The sequence below is a fragment of the Pongo abelii genome, chromosome 1 (assembly GCF_028885655.2).
Source record: "Pongo abelii isolate AG06213 chromosome 1, NHGRI_mPonAbe1-v2.0_pri, whole genome shotgun sequence".
NCBI classification, from domain to species: Eukaryota; Metazoa; Chordata; class Mammalia; order Primates; family Hominidae; genus Pongo; species Pongo abelii.
The window spans coordinates 163,072,643-163,093,445 of NC_071985.2; the positions used below are offsets into that span (position 1 = coordinate 163,072,643).

Genomic DNA, 20,803 nt, shown 5'->3' on the forward strand with positions numbered 1-20,803 from the left:
TTTTTTTTCCAAGATGGAGTCTCACTTTGTCACCCAGGCTGGAGGGCAGTGGTGTGATCTCAGCTCATTGCAACCTCCACCTCCTGGGTTCAAGCAATTCTCCTGCCTCAGCCTCCCGAGTAGCTGGGATTACAGGCGTGCGCCACCACGCCCAGCCAATTTTTTTTGTATTTTAAGTACAGATGGGGTTTCACCATGTTGGCCAGGCTGGTCTCGAACTCCTGACCGCCTGCCTCGGCCTCCCAAAGTGCTGGGATTACAGGCGTGAACCACCATGCCTCGCCTATTGTGACTCAATTTTTAACTGAACTAGAATTAATTTTCTTTTTTGCTGCAATATACATACTAATTTGTACATTTGATGTCTTCATAAAGACATCATCTATTTTTGTTGTCTGTAGTATAATTTGAATTTAAACATTTCTTTCTATATAAAAACCAACATTCTAAATGGCAGGATTTTTATTAAATAAAATAATGTGTAGGAGGGCATTTAATCCCTGCTTATTTTTCTGTTTCTTGCTGGGAAAATTATTGCTCATTAGAAATAATAACTAGTAGTCCTATAGCAGTAACTACGTGCAAATTTTATAAACAAATTAGGCCTGACTTTAATATAAGTGAGTCCATTCAGAAACAGGGGAAATATCCACTTTTTATAGGTTCAATAAAAATCATACTCTTTAGGTCACTAGAGAACAGTTTTGCGTCCTAGGAGAGGCATTTTGCCTTGATGTCCAGAAAGCAGTTGAAGCACCATCCCCTCTAATGGAGTCAAATTCTTTCTTACTAACAATATTTGGGTTAGACTTGATGAATAATTCACCTGCAGGTTATGAACTCTCAAAGAGCATTTAGCCACAGCCATGAAAAACTATTATGATCCATTTTCCCCACAATATAAAGATAAATAAAATACTGATCATCTAATTCATTCATGTAGTTCATGCTTCACTACATGTGCTTAGAAATGCCAATAAAGTAACACCAAAGGCAGGAGGGATATTCTTACAGAGAAACGCCAGACATACCCTGTCTAACCGTCTAGCTTCTATATGTCTAAGCAGCTGTTGTCTCCAGTCTGCAGGCATTTTACCACAGCTCTCCTCTCCCTTCACAGGAGTAGGCCTCGTCTTTAAATCACTGTTATCTGATGGCTTGTCACCATAGTTACCCAAGTTATAGTCAGATGGTATTTTTTCCAAAAGAGCTGCCATAGTAGGCCTAGCTGAAACTGGCCTGGTTTGGGAGGCACCGTAACTCTCTGTACTGTAGCTTCTCGCAGACAATGGCCTCCTTTGGGTAAGGTTTTTAACTGGAAAACTTCCCGCCTGAGCTTTCACTTCTTGATATGAAGGGTGTTCATCTTCATACCTGCCATTCCTTTTCAGGAACTGGGACTCAGTCACTGTAACGCTGCTTTGGCGATCCAGCCCTCCCCTATATGCGGGTCTGCCGTACCTATCAGTTGGGGGCAGCTCATGAGGCTCATTGACCCTTCTAAACATGGCCATTTCTGTGGCGCTCACCAGGGAGTCGGCCCTTCTCAGGAAGCCCGCCCTGGCCCCTTGGCTTGCGAACTGGGCATTTACCACAGCATCCTCATTCACAGATGGCTGAGAAAATGAAAACATTTGCTCCATGGGTGGGTATCCTCTGTAAGCTCTAGGACTAATCAAATCCTTGGCGATGTTTTTGCTGGCCTGTTGCACGTACTCGGGATTGTGTTGAAAAGGGGGTGGTATCCTCTTTTCGGCTTTCACTTCCACTGATCCTTGAGGATTGAAGCTTTGGTCAAACTGATAGACTTTTTTTGTCATAGAAGCTTTTTGTTGTTGTGGCCCTTTACTACTTCCGTAGGTGAGCATCTCGTCATCCAGCATCGGGACTGACTGGCTTCGAGACATACTGGACATACCATGCTCTGGTCCCAGCATCTTATCTGGTCGTTCGTGGCTTCCTAAGTGATCACTCCCAGAAGCATAGTTTTCTAATGGTATGTTATACACCTTATATGTACCAATGTCAATCTCATCGATACTCTGTGACTTTTTGAATTTATTAGACTTGATATCTTTCATTAGGGGGGAAAGCCTCTCTGTGCTTTTGCTAATTGAAATAACACCTTTAGAAGATTCCGGGCGGCAGTGGATTTGAGAGAAGACATTACTAAGACTCCTGTTGGGATTGGAATCATGATACTCCCATGGTACACCTGGAGAAAAAGGACTAGGTATTTCAGTAGATTCCTTTATATGTTCTTTCCTTTCAGGCAATGGGCTGGTAGTAGGGGTGGTCTCTAATTTGGAAGGAAAAGCAGTCCTGTCTTCAAACGGACTAGGGGTTCTGGTCCAATTCTGCCAAGGATTGGAAGGAGGCACTTCTGTTTCTGGTGTATGTCTGTGTGTAGACTGCTCGAGTTCCAGGGGAACACCAACAATCCTGTCTTGCCTGATCAAGGGCCTGCGTCCATGCGAAGATGTGCTTCTAGATTTCGAACTTAAGAGAGGATTACTGTTGGCATTCTCAGCTGTGGTTTCCTCAGCAACAAACCCTGTGTTGTCATAATGCGAGCCATCAGTCCAGTTGTCAGTGAAAGTATCACTCATGGGCAGCCGGTCAGGACGCTGTGGTATATTGCCTGGGGGAACAGCCTCCCGCTGGCTGAGTAATGGCTTTGAATCAAGAGGCTGTGGGAAAGATGGTGCAATCCTGTGAACACAATGGGAAGAAGAAATTGAAAAGGACGAAGAGTTGGGTCTTTGGCAGAAAGAGAACCAGAAGCAAAGAAGGCCATCACCCTTTGTTTAACTGATCAATAATCCTCACCTGACTTATGATTAAGATAGTATTATTATTTCATATTTTAAAAATCCATCCCTTTACCCTGCTTTAACTTTTATTTTTTTCTAGTAATAATCACCTTCTAATATACTATATAGTTTATTTATCTATTATGTGTATTGTATCTTGTATGGTGTCCTCTGCTAGAATGTAAACTCACAATGGTAGAGATCTTTTTCTCTGCAGGCCTAGACTAATGCCTGGCACATAGTAGGTATTAAATACACATTTGTTGAAGGAATCAGTGAAGGAAATATGTAGTTCTTAAGTAATGGTCTTGAAACCTGACTGATAATTAGAATCATATGATTTGTGATACCCATTCCTGGAGATTCTGATTTGGTACATTTCAAACTATTGGCTGAGAGTACCTTTTTTACAAATGCTTGGTGTATCTAATGAATCTAAATTGTCTTCAGATAACTTTTATTTGAAGGTCAGGTTTTGAAGACACTAAACGCTATTGTACAGGGAGCATATTCAGGTATGTTTTGTAGAATGTAAATTATATTATGACTTTAGATCATTGACATGTTTGTACCATTGACCATGTTATTTCTAGCAGATGCTGAAATAATGCAAATAATGAATTTACAAACTGAAAGAGTTAAGATTTTTATTATGAGCATCAATGAATACGAAAAGTCACTCATGAATTACTAAAGAAGACATTGCCAACGGTGGCAATATTATCAGTAAAATATGAGTAAAAGTTATTGACTACCTATATCATATAACAATTTTAATTTGCTATTTATAGTGTAAAACATAGTAACAAGTTACAAAATGGAATTAGAACTGGGAAAACACTGCCTTATTGAGTCACTTTATTGTGCTCTGTGTGTGGTTTTTGTTTTTTCATCTGTAAAATTAGAGTAATATAGAGGAGGAGGCATTTTGAAAAGATTAAGTACTTTAAAATACATCCTGACTTTTCCAGGTGGTGATAAAATTATGATGACGATAGCAATGAAAATTTATTGAACACTTACTCTGGACCAGACACATAAGTGTTTTACTGGCATTTTATTTTAATTCATAATGCCATTTTGTATGGTAAAACATCCATGTCTCATCAATAAGTATCAGTGGGCAAACACATTTTTTCTTTATTTTTTAAATTTTTTGTTCTACCATCTCATCCTGTTAAGTCCTACCATGTCTTCCTTAACCAATGGCCTCTCCCTGTAAGGTGGATTCATCTGTTCTTGGCAGTCCCAGGTGAACAACATTTGCTTACCTGCCCCTTCTGTCTTCTATGCCACTTGTGTGCTGAATACAATTCCAAAATTAAGAAGATTCCATTTTTTAAAAAGTTGCTGAAAATAAACGTTTGGGAACAAAAGGAGGGAATTCTAAACACACCTGTTACCCCACAAAGAATTATGTACTGCATCTTTAGCTGTTGTCTGCAAGGACCCCACTTTAACCCGGGTATTAGAGGATCCTGAGGAAGCCTGGGAAGGCGAGTAGTCTGAGTAAGTGCCTGAGGAAACACTGTTATTCAGACAGTGAGTTTTGTCAACTTCAGACTCATCAGTTGATTCTGAAATTTAAAGGGGAAAATGTTATAATGCTATGACACTGACAATTACACGGAAAAGCAAGTATGAAAAATGGAAACCATACCGATTAAGGTTAGAAATGCATATTTGTAAAACATTTGTATAGAATATGGTGTATCATAATTTACAACTGGCGATTCATCATGCACATGCATTTGTAGCATATTTTCCACATTGGGTTCACAGTGTTACCTTTTTTGTCCTTCCCTAGCAGAACAAGTTTGGGTGGGTACAGAGGGGTCTCAGCTAATGAAGGGTGAAGTTCCCCAATCCTCATTTCATTAGCTGGATGAACAAAAGAATCCTGAGAGATATAATAATACAGGACAAGGAAAGTAAACATTTAAACAATGGTTAACCAAAGTGGCAGTATCTTTATTTGGCTCAGATTCAAAAATGTGACTCTAGAATTCAGTTCATTGTGAGGCACTGGGAGAAATAAACCATATGTATCTTTGAGTTAAGCATTAAATTTTTTTTCTAATGTAAGTGAGTCCATTTATTCATCAATTTTTCTTGCATGTTGTTTATATGCCTGGCACTGTGCAATGAACTGTGGAGGTTCCAAAGAAAGACAAAATGTGGCTGGTGCCCTCTGGGAGTTTATAATCTAGTTGGAGAGATGAGATATAACTCATTAGAACACCGGACTGAATTATGATAAGCCATATATGAGCAGTATGATTCACACAAATATGATATATACACATGTAATTGTTCTAAGTGGTTAACTCTAAGAGTTTTAAGAGGAAAGTATATCACTGACCAATTAAGATTTTTTTTTTTTTTGTGCATCCCTAGCCACATTACTTCACTGTCGGGTCCTATAAATCCTACTCTTCCTACTGCTTTCCTCCTAACTTTCTACTGTATCCCAAGTGATCATCTCCTCAATTTCTCAAGTCCTGTCATGTGTTCTTCCAGAGGTTCCTGGTTTTCTCACACCTAATCTAGCATGCTAAATCTTCATTCTATATCCCTTCTTTGAGTGTAACAAGCAACATCGATACACGACTATAACTTCATAATGACAAATAAACATGTAGAAAACCCATGAATTTTAAACTTCCACAATTCAAATTACTGTTTTCAGTTAACCAGGCAGGGTGGAGAGCATTAGGGGAAGGTAAAATACCAAATTCTCACTTTCTTCTAGATATAAAAATGCCTTACCTATGCCTATAAGCAGTGATATATATTTATGCATAGCAGCTATTGTTATGTCTTCTTTTCCCTAAGATTAATTTTAATTCAAATGAGAATTTTTCAGCTTTTTAATTCATTAGTATCTTGTGAGTTTGGGGGACTAATGTAAAATATTTAGAAATATTTTGTTAAATCAGAGAAAAAAATATACTTGAGGACAAAAATATTGTAAATTTAAAAAGTCCTGTCTTAAAACTAATCGGTTGGTATAATGAACAGGCAGAAACTCTTACTATAAATTTTATATATTGCCAAGGACCCCCATAGTGACATGCTCAGGTCTTTGGTTATTGCACAGAAGCACATCTTGGTTTAAGTTCTATCTTTTGGGATTCTTTTGGGTTAGGTTTGTATGGAAATATTTGCCTGAAAAACCTGGGTATATCTGTTACTTAATTTTTTAAATAGAATATTTCAATGAAAGAAAAGGGAAAGATCATTTAGTCCAACACTTTTGTTTTCTAGAGGCGGGTTCTGAGACTCAGCTTAGGCCTAGGTTACACAGATGATTAGACGAAGATCCAGCACTGCAGCAGGATTCTCCTGGGCTCCATTCCAGTGATCTTTCCTTACCTTGTGCTACCTCATGGTGAAATCAGCTGTGAGCACACAAGGAACTTAAAATGAGGTATCGAATTGCAAAGAGGAATAGGAAAAGGAGTAGAATGGAAAATTCAGTAGTTGAAGAGGCTATATTTGCTACTCAAAGGTGTTTTATGTGATACTGTGTATGCCATATTGCCTATCCTAAGAAAAGCTCATTTTTCACATGGGCTTCACAGAGGAAAGATAACTACTCAACAAAAGAAATTAATTGCTGACTTTTTTTTTTTATAAATTGTTTTATAGAGGCCATATTTTCTTTATTTTGATTGATTTTGAAAATTATTTCAGAGGGTATATATTCTTCATTTTGATTGATTTTGAAAGTTAATTCAAAGATTTAGCATAAGAAATGTATGACAGTTTTAAGGTGACAGAATGGAGGATAAAAGACTATATACCTTTGGAGAAATTTATAAGAAGATATGAGTTTGAGAAACAGTACCATGAAAGGCATAAAATATGCTGACTTGCCAAAAAATTTGTTGCAAGGTGTCATATTTTCATCCTATTCCTATTTTTATATTTTATTAATCAGGTCACCTGGGGCAAGTCAGTGTACTTCTCTGGGCATTATCATCATTAAAATAAAGGTAATCAGTAATAGGAATTAGTGCCAATTCCTGTCTAGTACTAACGTTCTATGAATCTAAAGGTAAGTTATTTGTTGAAATAATAATTTAAAAAATATTCCTATGATACCTAATCACAAGAATGGGAATTTTGTTTTATTCAAAAGAAAAACAAAAATAGAATAGAAACACAAAAAAGCAAACCAAATAGTTGTACAAGTACAGAATGTTAACATAATTATGGGTTTTGCTTTTTTTCCCTTATGTTCTACACATTCAGTACTCAGGTCATCTTGTTTGTACTGATTCGACTTTCAAACTTGTATACCAAAATTATGACCGGAACTCTGCATGGTAGCTCTGGTTTGACTCAGGTTCAAGTTTCTGATCCTGTTCAAGAATTTCTATTGTGAATCAAAAACAGCCTTAGTGACCAGGAAGAGAGGATGATTATCAGCTAATTATGAACTTGTATTTCTTCTTAGAAGGACATTATTGAAACAAGAATGATGAATTTGCACTGATCCGAGTAGATTCTCTTACCCTTATGAACAAAGTGATGATGATGATGATGATGATGATGATGATGATGATGATGATAATGATGACAATGATGATAATGGCCATAAATTACATGGCACTGATTACATCTGCTGTGGTGCTACTATGCTAAACACTCTATCTATATTATCCTTGTTAATTATTTAAAAGACAATCTTATTTTTTATCATTATGTGGTATTTATTTATTATCATCATTTTTTGTTCTGCAGATAAGGAAATGGAGGCTCAGTGAGGTAAAATCATACTTCTAAGTCACAAACCTAATAAGTAGTAAAGCCAAGATTTGAACTGGGATCTGTGCTACTCAAAGATCTATGTGATACTGTGTATGCTGTATTGTCTATCTTGAGAACAGCTCATTTCTCACATGCGTTTCACAAAGTAAAGTTAACTATCCAACAAAGGAAATAAATCACTAATTTTGTTTCTATAAATTCTTTTATAGAGGCTAGAGGAATTGAGTTCCTTTTGGAAAAGTGGGCAAAGTTTTGGGGACTACTGTTATGGGCAATGACAGAGGAAATTTTTGGTAGAAAACAGAATTCAGTGGGGATTCCATTGTAAGTACATTGAACCATATTTTCTTTCTGGTGAGGAGACAGAAGTGGGAGGGAAAGAAAAGGTAAAATGTCCTTTTTCGCACAATTGCCCTTCTACTGTTCAAACTGCATCTTGGCTGCTACTGCCATAAAGAAGCCTCAGGAAGAAGTCAAAGGAAAGAAAGCAAGCTTATTTCTGAGCTTTTGAGAGTCTAGGCCTAGCATGAATAAAAGTAATTTAAGGAAAATTTTGAGGGTAATTGACAATTCTCTGTTACTGGAAGAAAGATGTTCCTCTATAGAAAAAAATTGGGCTGAGTCTCCTAACAAAGGGAAAAATGCAGAACATTTTTGGATGGTGAACAGGTATCTTGGTAGTTACTTGCAGAATGATTAAAGGAGGATGGGGAAGGAATTGGCACATAATTCTCTTGAAAAAGGAGAGGGAATTATTTACTGTAGGCTTCCTCTGTGTCAATAACTGTGCTTGGAGCTGTATATAAATAGGTGTTATCATATTTTCTGTTTTGTGTTTTGTTTTTTTTTTTAAGATAAAGAAACCAAGGATCAGAAAGGTTTTAGAGACTTGACTTGTCAAGGTCACAAGGTGGAACCAAGATTTCAATTCATGTCTGCTAGATTTAAAAGCCCTACCCCTTGATTCTCAAACTGTACTTTGAGGCACCCATGGGTGTTGCTGCAATTAACAGGGACACTGTAAGTTATATTAAATGTTTGAGGGAAACAAAGCAATACTGGACATTAGACAGACACTGTGCAAATGGCTAGCTTGAGGCAGCTCTCAGTTACAACATTAGATTGCACATTCTTTTAGATGAAAATCCTTGGCTGGGCGCGGTGGCTCACGCCTGTAATCCCAGCACTTTGGGAGGCCAAGGTGGGTGGATTATGATGTCAGGAGATCGAGACCATCTTGGCCAACATGGTGAAACCCCGTCTCTACTAAAAATACAAAAATTAGCTGGCTGTGCTAGCACATGCCTGTAATACCAGCTACTCAGGAGGCTGAGGCAGGAGAATTGCTTGAACCAGGGAGTCGGAAGTTGCAGCGAGCTGAGATCGCACCACTGCACTCCAGCCTGGCAACAGAGCGAGACTCCGTCTCAAAAAAAAAAAAAAAAAAAAGGAAAAAAAAAAAAAGAAAATCCTTGTGAAGCTGGGTTTTTGGTGGTTGCTGTGATAAAAAACCAAGAGGCATTTGAAAATCAATGATAAACAGAAATTAAAATTGTGGTGTCTACTATGATTCCTAGCTGTGAGAAGATAGGTAGTGTTTAACAGATGCATGTATGCCATTAATATTTTGGCTTTGATTTCTTAAGAATAAGGTAAAAATATTATTTTCTCTTTCAACTTACGTGCATTGATTTTTTCAAATGACCACAAAGTAGGGCATAAATATTTACTAAGCCGTTTGGATATAACAACTTAAATGAAACCCCTAGGTATTTATTTTGGTCTAGGATCACCATAACATCACTGAGACGCTGTGGGCATTTACATACCAAGAGTGTATTGAACACATAGGTGATGAAGTGTGGATAGGTATCAATTAATTATTAATTCAAAAAAACTCAGAAATTGTCCTTGATTTCAATGAATATCTAATTGAACGGAGAGACAGACATGTTACCAGAGTCATTATACTAGACTATATCAATCATTCATTTATTCAACAAATATTTATTTTGCTCCTACTCTATCCTAGGCACTGTGCTAGACTCAGGCAATACAAGGATGGACAAGAAAGCAAGCATCCCTGCCTTCATGAAACTCACAGTCTGAAGTCAATAAACAAAGTAATCACAACTGTTCATCATATTTAATGTGACAATGTGACATGATAGAGAAGGGAAGGCCTTCCTGCTGAGGTGACCTTTAAGCTGAAACTTGAAGGATGAGGAAGTGCTAGCCATACAAAGAGATCTGGGGAAAAGGCAAATGCAAACTGCACAAGGCATTATAAAGGAAAATCTCCCTGTCTTCCTTCTTCTTATGGCTCTGCCAGCCCTGTTCTTTGTCTGGCATAACATATGTTAAAACTATTGGCATCTAGTTGGCAAAATGAAAGTGAGCAATAAATATTTACCTTTCCTTTTTCCCCTTAGTTGCATTTGTAACCTTTTTACCTTATTTATTTTTTCTGTTTTCCACTTCTGGTCCTGCCTACCTTTATTCTTTTTTTAGGGGTTTTCTGTATTTAATCACATGAATAAATATATCATGCAGTGTATAATACCCTCTTCCATATCCTTGGCAGTGCGAACTAATAACAATGAACCAAAAAATGGCATACAAGTGCAAAACATATTATAAATGTTTAGTATGCACTGATCAGCTAAATGCTTGGTTATCTGTATTTATTAAATCTGGACATTGAAAAATAGAGTGTGACCCTTACTTTGGCTGCAGTTAATTTGAGACAGGAGGATAATACAGAAAGCAACAGTTCCTCTTTGCTCTAGGATGGTTAAAAGTTAGAGAGAGAAGATTTAGAATCTCAATTTTAGATAAAGTATTGAAATTACCAGTGAAATTTCTGTTCAAGAGGAAAAGACTAGTAGAAGAAAGCTAGGAAAGGGGTGGTGCAAATCACACAGACAAATTTAAAGCTGAAAGTTGAGCTTTAATCTTAGCCTTAGCAATAAGAAGTTACTGTAGTGTTTTTAAGGAGGGCAAGGAAATGATTAGAATTCTGTTTTAGAAAGATCATTGACAATGAGGAGGCTGGGGACAAGGGAAGCCAAAAAATGGGTATTTTTTTTTATAGTAATGCAGGACAGAGTTGAGGGCTTGAGGAGGTAGAAATGATACACTTAGGTGAGAATGCACAGGCTTTGGTAATTATTTGGAAGAGACAGGAAGTGGAGAGAAAGAAGGACAAAGAAATCAGGACATCTCTCAAATTTCTAGCTTGAGTGAAATGGAAGATAATGGTGCCAGTGAGATCAAGATCAGGAACATGAAAGCAAAAGCAAGTTTGCAAAGGAAACATTAAATCTAATTTTGGATTTGTTATGCTTGACCTGATTTTGAGACAGTTTTAAGATTTATTATTAAATTCATGACCAAAGTCTCATCTATCCCATCCCTGCATGAAGACATTTTAGACTCTTATTTTATAGTAAAATTATCCAGTTTATAGATTTTCATGACCACCAGTTATTTTGATGTTAAACTGTGATTACAGGATATTTAAATATAAAACGTATATGTATGTATTTAGTGTATGTCTGCTAAATGTTGGTTTCCTTCCCCTTTACATTGCAGCGAGATCTTTGAGATAAAAGAAGAGTCTGTTGCTTTACTATAATATATGCATAATATTTTGGACAGGAAAAAGTATAATGATACTGATTTTATAAGCAAAAAACAATGAAAATGAATGCTATTTTTTTCCCTTAGAAATCTAGCTGTATTCCCCTCCTCTAGGGTAAGTTGGTACCTCTGCTGGCAGATGTGCACACTACGCTTATTTTTGCTCAAGATCTTCCCTTTGCTTGGAATGCCCTCCTCCCTCTTCCTCTAACCGAATCACCCTACCTTTAATATACAGTCTAAACTAAACTTGGAGCATTATATTCTCCATCACTCAACTAACCATGTGATCATATTTTAAATAACATGCTCTTTAATTGTTTCATGTGTCTTAAGTGTATCTGGGTCGGCTTTAAATTATTGGGGGATTATAGACACATTTTATATTTCTTTTCTCTCTCTCACAGTGTTTGGCACAGTGTTACATATGCAGTTGGTGTTTAATAAATGCAACAAAATGATGCTCTGAAATGCAGATTTGTAAAAGAGTTTTGCCACTCTAGATTTTGGAGAAGTAGTTATGTGAACTTACAGATGTACTCAGATCAATTATGTTTCTAATGAAGATAAAAATATGATAACCAAATTAGCTGAAGAGTTGATGAAATAGTAGAGGTGGCATAAGTGTAGTTGAATTCTTTTCAGACCACAAAATCAATAAGGATGGATTTCTAACTCATTCTAAAATATAGGAATTAAGCTTCACATGACTAGATTCCATAAATATAAATTTCAAAGTTATGTCTTCTTTTTATTGTTGATCGGTGTTTCCTAGAAAAGTTGTAACCCAAAGATAAAAACATTTTAAAAATTGTGCTCTAGATCTAATTAGGAATTTTATGAGATTTGCATAATAGAAAATCTTGGATTAGTCTTTCTTAATGATTAATACAATAAAAGTTTGGGGTAGCCAAAATAATGTCACTAATATGATATAATGCACTCACTGGCCAGGACTTGCTGGGTGACGAACTTATTCATTCTGTGTGTATTGGAACTTTTGGAGCTATGTTAATGATTTTAGGCCATGAGGGTATCATTTTTCGATGATTGATTAAATGCAACCCTCATAGTTTGAAAAAGTAGAGAGATCATTTATATTTTAGGAAAAAAATGCACTTATCAAGGAAGATCTATTCAGTTAAAAAACATATTTAAAATTCCAAAAAATCCAAACCACACTGGCAATTACCAATAACCTTCAAATACCTCCACTGTAATCTCCTTTGGGGCTACCGGCCACTTGTGTTCATATTTTTCTTTCACAGTTTGCTCCGTGTTAGCAGTTGGATTTGAATTCTCAACACGCACTCCATGGCTTGGCTTACCCACCAAATTTTGAACAGATTTTACCATATTCTTTAAATCCTCTGGGTAAGGAGTTGGATATCGTTTTAGGTTTATTTCAACCTAGAAGTTTACAAAAAGAAATTTAACATAAAAATAACTTCAGCAAGCATGTTCACAAAACTATCCCATTTTATATTCAGTAGTATAATCAAATGCAATACAGTGAGTGTTGAGCTGGCTGAGAAACTCTGTTATAGAGTAGGACGCATAGTGTTCTCATATTCAGCCTTGCGGGACTTCTCACCCCTTCCCACCCTTCTAGATTATAAACTAATTTTGAATCATATTCTGTCTTTAGACCTACCCTATAGATGGCTGAAATAGCAGTAGGTCAAAACACTTAAGTGATTGGTAATTTGAAAAATTTAATCAAGTTATAGCAGCTGCTTTCTTACTTTAGACACTGTTCTCTTCCCTATTTTAATATTTATAAGTAATAATGTTGGTATTAAGAGTATCTTTTGAGTATCAATGCAGGTGATGGGAGGAGACCTCAAAAGCTTTACAAGTAGAGTTGCATATTAAAAACTGGGGAGTTGACAATATCTGCTGCCCAAATAGGCATTAGCCTTCTGTTAGTTAGTGTGTTGTATCAAAAGGTAGGATAGCTAATTCTCGTTAATCCCTAAGGGAAAAAAATGCTTCAGGGTGGTTTTTATATTTACTTTTTACCCTAAGAAAGTAACATGCTTCTTGAGTAATATCTTATGATGAAGAGAAATTAAAAATTGGGACCACTTTCTAAGATATTTTAGGTACATGTGTAAATTTTGGCTTTTATCTATCCAGCTACTTATTTCCATTCTTGAATTCATGTTAGGGTATCAATCTAACTTTTGGGAACACATGTTAATGACTATTCTTAGCATTAAATTTAGAGGGAGAAAATATGAGACATTCCATATAGAATATTTCATCATCACAGTACTTGTTATAATATATTTAAAATAGAATAAGTACAAGTTGTGCATGCTAATTAAAAGGGACTGGGAAAAAAAGGATTTACTTGGCCTGGCTTGTTCCAACAATCCTGTTTTGCATCTGAGTAGAATCAACTTTACAAAATGAAATGATTTATGTGATTGTGGTAGGTATGTATCTGTGGAAAGTGTGTGTGGGGGTGGGAGGGTAGGAGGAGAGAAGGTGAAAGAGAAGCAGTGAAAGGAAGAGGAAGATTGGAAAAGGGAGAGAAAGAGTGAGGGGCACATCCGCACCCACCCCCACACACCCATGTAATTCATGGGATGTAAGAAACTATGATGGTGATATAGATCTGAAAATTATGAATGTGAACTCAAACACTTTTGCCCATCTGCAGTTTTAGCAAATCCACCAACTGTGTTATTCTTCTCAACATTTTGTCTTCCTTGTGGCTCATTTTTCTCATCAGATACTGGAATTGGACTTCACTAGATGACTTCTAACATTCCTTTTAATATTAAAGATATAAAATTATTATTCCAGTAAATATTTGGAAGACAAATGAAAAACCAGATAATTTTGTTAATATAAGTGCTGTTTAAATGTAGTTTAATCTCTTTAAACTCTCAAATAAATAAGGATGACATTGATAATATATAGAAATATAGCTACAAAAATATAACCCAAGACAAAGTTAGAATTGACAGAAAAAAAAGTGTAAGTTGTTAGATTGTAGCATAAATAAATCCCAGGGTACTTAATTTGTAATGTATTCTTAAATAAACATAAAAGGAATGATATGACTACTAGACAAAGTCCATTGGGATGCATGCATTCTTAGATCTGTTGTTTAAGTTGGTATTAGAAATGTTAATCACAAATTAAGTATAATTTTAAAATTATATCATTGAACTTGTTTAAAAGTACTTGACATCAAAGTGCTAGAAGTAAAAAAAAATTACATTAAAAATGTAAGTTGTAGAATGCTATGACTATCATGCCAATTAAGAACATTTTATTTTTTATAACCAGCTGTATGTGAATAAAAAATAAGCTAAAGTAGGGCATTAAATTAAAATTCTATGCAACTTAAAAAATCCCCAACACTAAAAATACACTTATAAATTGAATGGAAGGCAAAAGAAATGTGAAGTGTTCTTCCTTAATTGAATTAAATACTTCATTGAATAATGTAATGTATTTTTTGTTAGATGCTATGTCCCATCTGACACAATTAGATCACTATTTGGCATGGTACTAATATTTTCTGGTTATTTTATAAGCAAGTACATGTGATATTTTGGTCACATCACCAGAATATGTTTGAATATTTTATTCCTGTGACAACATTTAAATCTAGAAATAGATTTACTATGCATTAATGAAGCTTAAGCTACACACCTCTTCCAAAGTCTTGTGAGGGACCCTATTATTTACATAGTCATTTTATATTCTTTTCCTGAAAGAGGACCCCCCCTTAAATTGAGGAAGTTCCAGGACTTATAAAGCTTGGATTTGTTTCACCTAAAAAATAAGCTCCTTGCTTCTCACTTACTAGCCTACTAGCAGAATTTACTGGCCTTGGAGTCAGAAGATTTAAATTTAAGACATAGATTTATTCCCAACTTGCTATCATCCACTAATCTTTCTGTTGTTTCTACTCATGTAAAATGGAAATGATAATATATTTCCTACAAACTTGAGTTAATCTGGAGCTAAAATGTGAAAAATGTGAAAGTTCTTGGAAAATCTGTAAGTTCTATGCAGAGATGAGATACTATTTCTAATGTCACATTTTACTTAATGTATTTTAAAAATCTGGATTCCTTTGGTGATCTTGACTCTACTCTGTATATGTCTAAACATAATATCTGTAACTGTCTGGATCTTTTTTTCAACTATACGTAGCAACAGTTATTTAATTCAGTATCTCCCATGTTCTAGTCACCATGATAAATGTTTTATAGGGATATTTAATTTCTTATTAATTATTTACATAAACATTATTATTAATTCTATAGGTTTAAATATAAATTAATATTTATACACTAAATAATAAATGGTTAATGATTAAATATTATATAATTAATCATTATAATAAAATCTCACTTCAGTTTCACAACCCATTGCAGCAGCTGTTGCCACTTTACAGAAAGAAAAGTGTGGCTCAGACCATGTAAGTAACTTGCCTAAGATTACATAGCTAGCAGATGCAATATTCAAACTTAGGTCTTTTGACTCCAATGCTTATGCTACACAAGTGTTACTTAGCTCAGAGTGTGAGTGCAGCACATATTTGTAAAATATTGTGGAAGAAATACTGTAAGTTTAAAATGTGAATTTCTCTGAGTTAAATGGCAAAATAATTTCTATTTTTTTAAATACAGCTAAGTAACAGAATATTTTATAATTTTTAAAGATGAAACTATATTTTATCATTGTATTATGTTTGGAAGTTCTATGCAAGCATATTTTATGCCCATTTATAGATTGCTTTGCTTTATTTTTCATTGAATATATGCAGTGCATCAGAAGTGAATAAACATGATCATAAACCCAGTTATACTAATAGTTAAGTAATACCCAAATATAAGAGCAATTTCTCTATATATCTAAATATATAGACTATAAATGTTCTCTTATCCCAGTATGAGATAAAATATATAAATTCATTTATTATACACATAGGTAGGAAAATCAATTATATTCTTGCAAAACTGTGTTGTGTTGATCACTCACTATAAAGTATTTGCTCAATTCACATATACATTTTATTAAAATGCAAGATTTTTACTAAAATATTACTTTCATTTTGAAAAACAGAAATGTTTCACAACATTCTTTGTATCTCAGATCTAAATAAAGTGCAGTAAATGCAAATAGCAGCTGCAAGATGTTGGAGACCCCCCAAGATTTAGCAATAAAGAATCACTTAAGGTTAATAGCTAGGGCATTTAGAAATGATATCTTGAATTCACACAGAACTGTTTTTTTATATATTATAATATATTATGTAATATAATATATTATATTTCACATCATGATCAAATTCTAATTTGATTTGATTGTAAATTCCAGTAAGAGAAATATTAGTTAATAGTTTGATCATTGATTGTTAAATATCATATTACTTTGAGAATTAGTTGGAATGTTATACAAAGAAAAGAAACTTATAGCAGTTTTAGTTAGGAAAATGCATTCTCAGCTTGCCTTATATTGTAGCAAAAATATAAGACAATGGATAAGTATCTAGTCCATTACATGTGGATAGTAAAGTTTACAAGACATGCAGTGTTCTTTCATATTCCAGTAAGACATGTTTTTCCCCCAATTAACCTTTTAAAACACCCAACCACAGAGATAAGGAAGCCCTATTTGCCACAACTCCCAATTCAATCTTCTCTTACAGGAATTCATACGATTTGTGTCTTCAAATTAAAGGAAATTGATGCTTTTCAACAGATGTCTATCTTTCTGCTTGAAGGCCACTCTCAGCAAATCTCAATTTAAATCTGATGCTATTTTAAGAATTAAGTTTTAGCTATTTAATCTTCCCCAGAATTCACATTATAAAAAATGTGCATATATGTGGAGGGGACAATTTAGAATGTATCAATAGTGTCATCAACATTCTGCTCAACTATTGGTATTCCCACACTTTAAAGAAAAAAAAATAAAGCACCCAACTCAAAAAGCATGCCAGATATCCCACCAATAGGCACCTCACATTGATATTCCCTCCCCTCTGACTTAGTCCTCCCCACCCCATTGCCAATGTCAATAACCAAATGTTAAATTGAGATAAAACACTGGCAATTTGAAGGTTTCTATGTGATCAACATTTCTTATCCCAAATCATGCAGAACATACCCCATAAACCACTGTTCCAAGGTTGCCTCTACATGGGAGATTCTCCTACCCCAGACACCTAGGCCTACCTGTCTGCCACTTAGAGAGGGAAGAGTGGTGGATTGTGCTGCAACTGGCAATGGAGTACACATGCTCCTTTCCTGCTGGAGGCCACTTATACAACCCCATGCCAGCTGTGGGTCATTCTGGGGGACGGGCATATCTTGGATCTGCTGATCACACCTGGCCCATGGTGTGCAGCAATCGCCAGACAGTCTGGCAGGTTGGAGAGTAATCCCACGCTGGCCCCTTTCCCAGGGGGCTTGGCAGGAGAGATCCTGTGGGAGAAGGAATCTCCATTTTCTGGGAGAAAGAGGAGCACTGTAGCAATACTTTCACTTTATCATTTTTCTACTCTCTTTTTCTTTCACTCTGAGTTATGCATTTAAAATAATGATCATAAAGTTAGTTTTAAATCCACGTATAAAACAGTACTAATTTTATATGATGCTAAAGGGTCACAATTTCTTCACACAATGCAGCATTCATACTACACTATACAGACTGTAAGTAGGGCATTATACTCTAGTCCATTTGAAAGTTGAAAACATAGGTCAATGGTTCCTTTTTAAATTTCATGTAAATTAAAGGTAAAATGGTGCTGAATTTAATGTACATGTAATGAACCAGAAAAGTGTGATTAATTTAGTGTAAGATTACAATATATTCTATTCATCATACTTCCATGATGATTTATTTAGAAGTTTGTTTGTGCTCTAATTTGTCCAATAGCCAATGGCATTGGAAATATTCAAATTAGTCAAAACTGAGGAGTTTGAGATTTTGAAACACACATTGTTTCATTAATACATAAATAAACCAAATGTAAATAAACACAGAGAAAAAAACACTCTAAAGTATAATGAACCTACTCTGCTTATAAACAAACTTGAACACATAACACACAAACAGGGCTTCTAAATAACTGTAAGCATTTACTATATTTTACGCTTTCATTGACACATATACCAGAGTATATTAAATGCACTTTCTTCTTGCATTCTTTGAATATAGAATTTCAGGAAGAAGCATGCAATTTTTGGTAATTCAATGAAATATAAAGATGAATCAAAAGTCCGGTATAGAATGCATCATCCATTGGTTCTGGATTTAACATACAAAATCCGTAAAAGAATTGAAATGTTCTGAAGGTTTGTTTTCAGTTTAGCATTATTTTTTCTAGGAATTCACAAGTTCAAAAAGATGTCTCTTTGGTTGTTAGACAGCACTAATCAACTATCTAGAGATTTTTTTTTTAAACCCAAATCTTTAACAAAATTGTTATTTTGGATTTGGGAATCCATTTTGGGTTCTCTGTAACGATATTGGTAGGCCTTGCCAGTAAGTGCTCATGTGCTGATTTAAGAAATAAAGTTTAGAAAATGTGGAAAGGAGAGGACAGAGACAAACATAACACACAATCTAGCTTTATTAATAGAACACATATGCAATTATAAAGGTAATTAGTCAATAAGAGTGTGAGCGGTTAGTAGCCATGATAGAAAAAGTACACATACAATGTTATAAAAAGTAAATGAGAGATTCAAGATGATGCCATGCCAACATGAAAATGGGATGTTGAGAAAATCTAAATCAATTCTGATGATAATTAAAAATTTAAGTAATGGAGAAATACACATTTTAAAATTCAATCTTGTTACTTGACTTAGTAGTCCCTATAAAAGATCTTTTAAAATATACTTTGAGGTGGAAAAAAATTGAAGTTATGTTCCCTAAGGAACATCACCTGCCATTAGGCACTAATCTTCCTTAAAGTTTGTCCTCATATTTAAGGAAACTCATAAATTCTTCTTGAATAGCCCAAGGACACAGAACTTTTCAGATATTTTAATGCCAATGTAACATATTAATCTGTTGGCCCTTCCAGAAATGTTTATTTTGGCCTCATTCAGTGTGCATGACGCTTTGCTCAGTGATTAAAAAAAAAATCATCCTAGTGTGTAGCATGCCAACAATGAAATAAGGTTCTTAGATGAAGTCTATCACACAGATTTTTTTTTCTTCTTTCTCTCAGCTTGAATCTCTCTCATGCAGTTATTCTGTCGGATGAAGTGGCATTTCAAATTTGCTCACTCAGATTTGGGACATTAGTCTCATTCTGAAGCACACCAATGCTTCCAGAACTACCAGCATGCTGTAATGAAAGGTACCGCCATGAGACTTGAAGAGGTATCTGACTTTGTCCCAAAATCTATCTGAATAAGAACAACGGACAAACAGAAAGATAAGGAGAAGAAAGAGGAAACAAAAGCTAAAAGGTTCACCTTAACTTTCCCGGCATTTTCGTCATCTTCTTTTTTGTCTTCAAATTCAAAGGCAACAGTCATGCGTTGTTGTCTCTGCTCTTCCCACAGTGTAGGGTTAAAGCTGTCACTGTCTGACTGGAAATCTACAGTTAGATTCCAAAGTATTATCGCTTTTTTAAAAAACAATTTTACACAAAGTATTTAATACAGTATGCAAAAATGGTGATAGATACTACAAACAAATACAGAAATAAAGAAGAAAGAAAGAAAGAAAAAAAGAAAGAGAAAGAAGGAAAGAGAAATAAAAGAATAAAATTCCCTTGATATTTATTACATGGTCTTTTGTAATGTTAACTCGAATTCAGTATTCCTAAAATACTCAGGATTGGGAAATTTTCTAGTGTAGGAAATGGGGTCCCCATAGGACAATAATAATAATATAGAGAGTTAGACCAAGCATTTTAAAGCGTTATCTTTTCCCATCCTTACAACAACACAATGGTACTACTAATCTCATCCTTACTTTACTAATGAGTTTTAAGGGACTTGCTCAAAGTGTTAAGAGACTTCTCAGTGGCTAGTGCAGGATTCTGTTCCTGTCTAAATAGAATCCTTATTTGTAACTGCTAAACTCTATACAAATTCCTTTTATAAAAGTTACCACATAACATTGACTTTGTAATAAGGTATCTAAGATTGCAACCTTTTCCTTTTATTGTGGGGTCAATGAGGGGAGCTTGTTTTTATGGCAGAGAACGTGGAAAATTTACTCTGTTTCAGTTAGCTTAAATATGTCAAATTAACAGGGAAATGGCGTATAAATCATTTTTTTACATAAAATGTTGACTAATGATAATATCTTCTTTGCAACATTATGGCAAATATCACATGAAAATGCAATAAAAGTACTTAGTTAAGGCTAAATTCTTTTCCAAAGGAGGTCCTTTATCATATATGTCTTTCTTTGTTACAAGGGATTCTGAAAACTCATTTATTACACTCCTGCCTGGAAAACCAAAGGATGACTTAATTTAAGTTCAAGGAAACTTTTCAATTACCAACCTTTCTTTCCTCAAGGAAAAAAACAAAAACAAAAGCAAACTCAGCTAGGCTAATTCCTTAACA

The 20,803-nt window shown here is 35.0% G+C and overlaps 1 protein-coding gene and 1 long non-coding RNA gene across 16 annotated transcripts in view; one reads left to right on the plus strand and one right to left on the minus strand.

Moving 5' to 3' along the window:
* Window positions 1-20,803, minus strand: part of LRRC7 (leucine rich repeat containing 7) — a 1,078,250-nt gene that overhangs the window by 85,730 nt on the left and 971,717 nt on the right. For 11 of the 13 annotated variants that reach the window (XR_008514343.2, XM_063711876.1, XM_054533095.2 and 8 more), the window contains 6 exons: window positions 19,697-19,821; window positions 17,441-17,689; window positions 12,441-12,641; window positions 4,602-4,713; window positions 4,210-4,390; window positions 1,032-2,712 (listed from right to left, as the gene is read on the minus strand). Coding sequence is in view for 12 of the 13 variants with exons in the window: in XM_063711876.1 (XP_063567946.1) it covers window positions 1,032-2,712; window positions 4,210-4,390; window positions 4,602-4,713; window positions 12,441-12,641; window positions 17,441-17,689; window positions 19,697-19,821 (2,549 nt within the window). In the remaining variant the exon portion in view is untranslated. The remainder of the gene's footprint in view (window positions 1-1,031; window positions 2,713-4,209; window positions 4,391-4,601; window positions 4,714-12,440; window positions 12,642-17,440; window positions 17,690-19,696; window positions 19,822-20,803) is intronic. The other 2 variants (XM_054533085.2, XM_054533117.2) reach the window with 2 other exon arrangements.
* LOC129050657 (uncharacterized) lies at window positions 2,557-19,741 on the plus strand. 3 transcript variants are annotated; one of them, XR_008514345.2, is made up of 8 exons: window positions 2,557-4,322; window positions 6,081-6,243; window positions 6,757-6,811; window positions 7,563-7,586; window positions 9,622-9,712; window positions 15,617-15,678; window positions 18,426-18,562; window positions 19,447-19,741. It is a non-coding gene; the product is annotated as an uncharacterized LOC129050657 (long non-coding RNA). The 3 variants fall into 3 exon arrangements; XR_008514344.2 differs by lacking the exon at window positions 6,757-6,811 and having other exon boundaries at window positions 2,563-4,322; XR_008514346.2 differs by lacking the exon at window positions 6,757-6,811 and having other exon boundaries at window positions 2,563-4,322; window positions 15,635-15,678.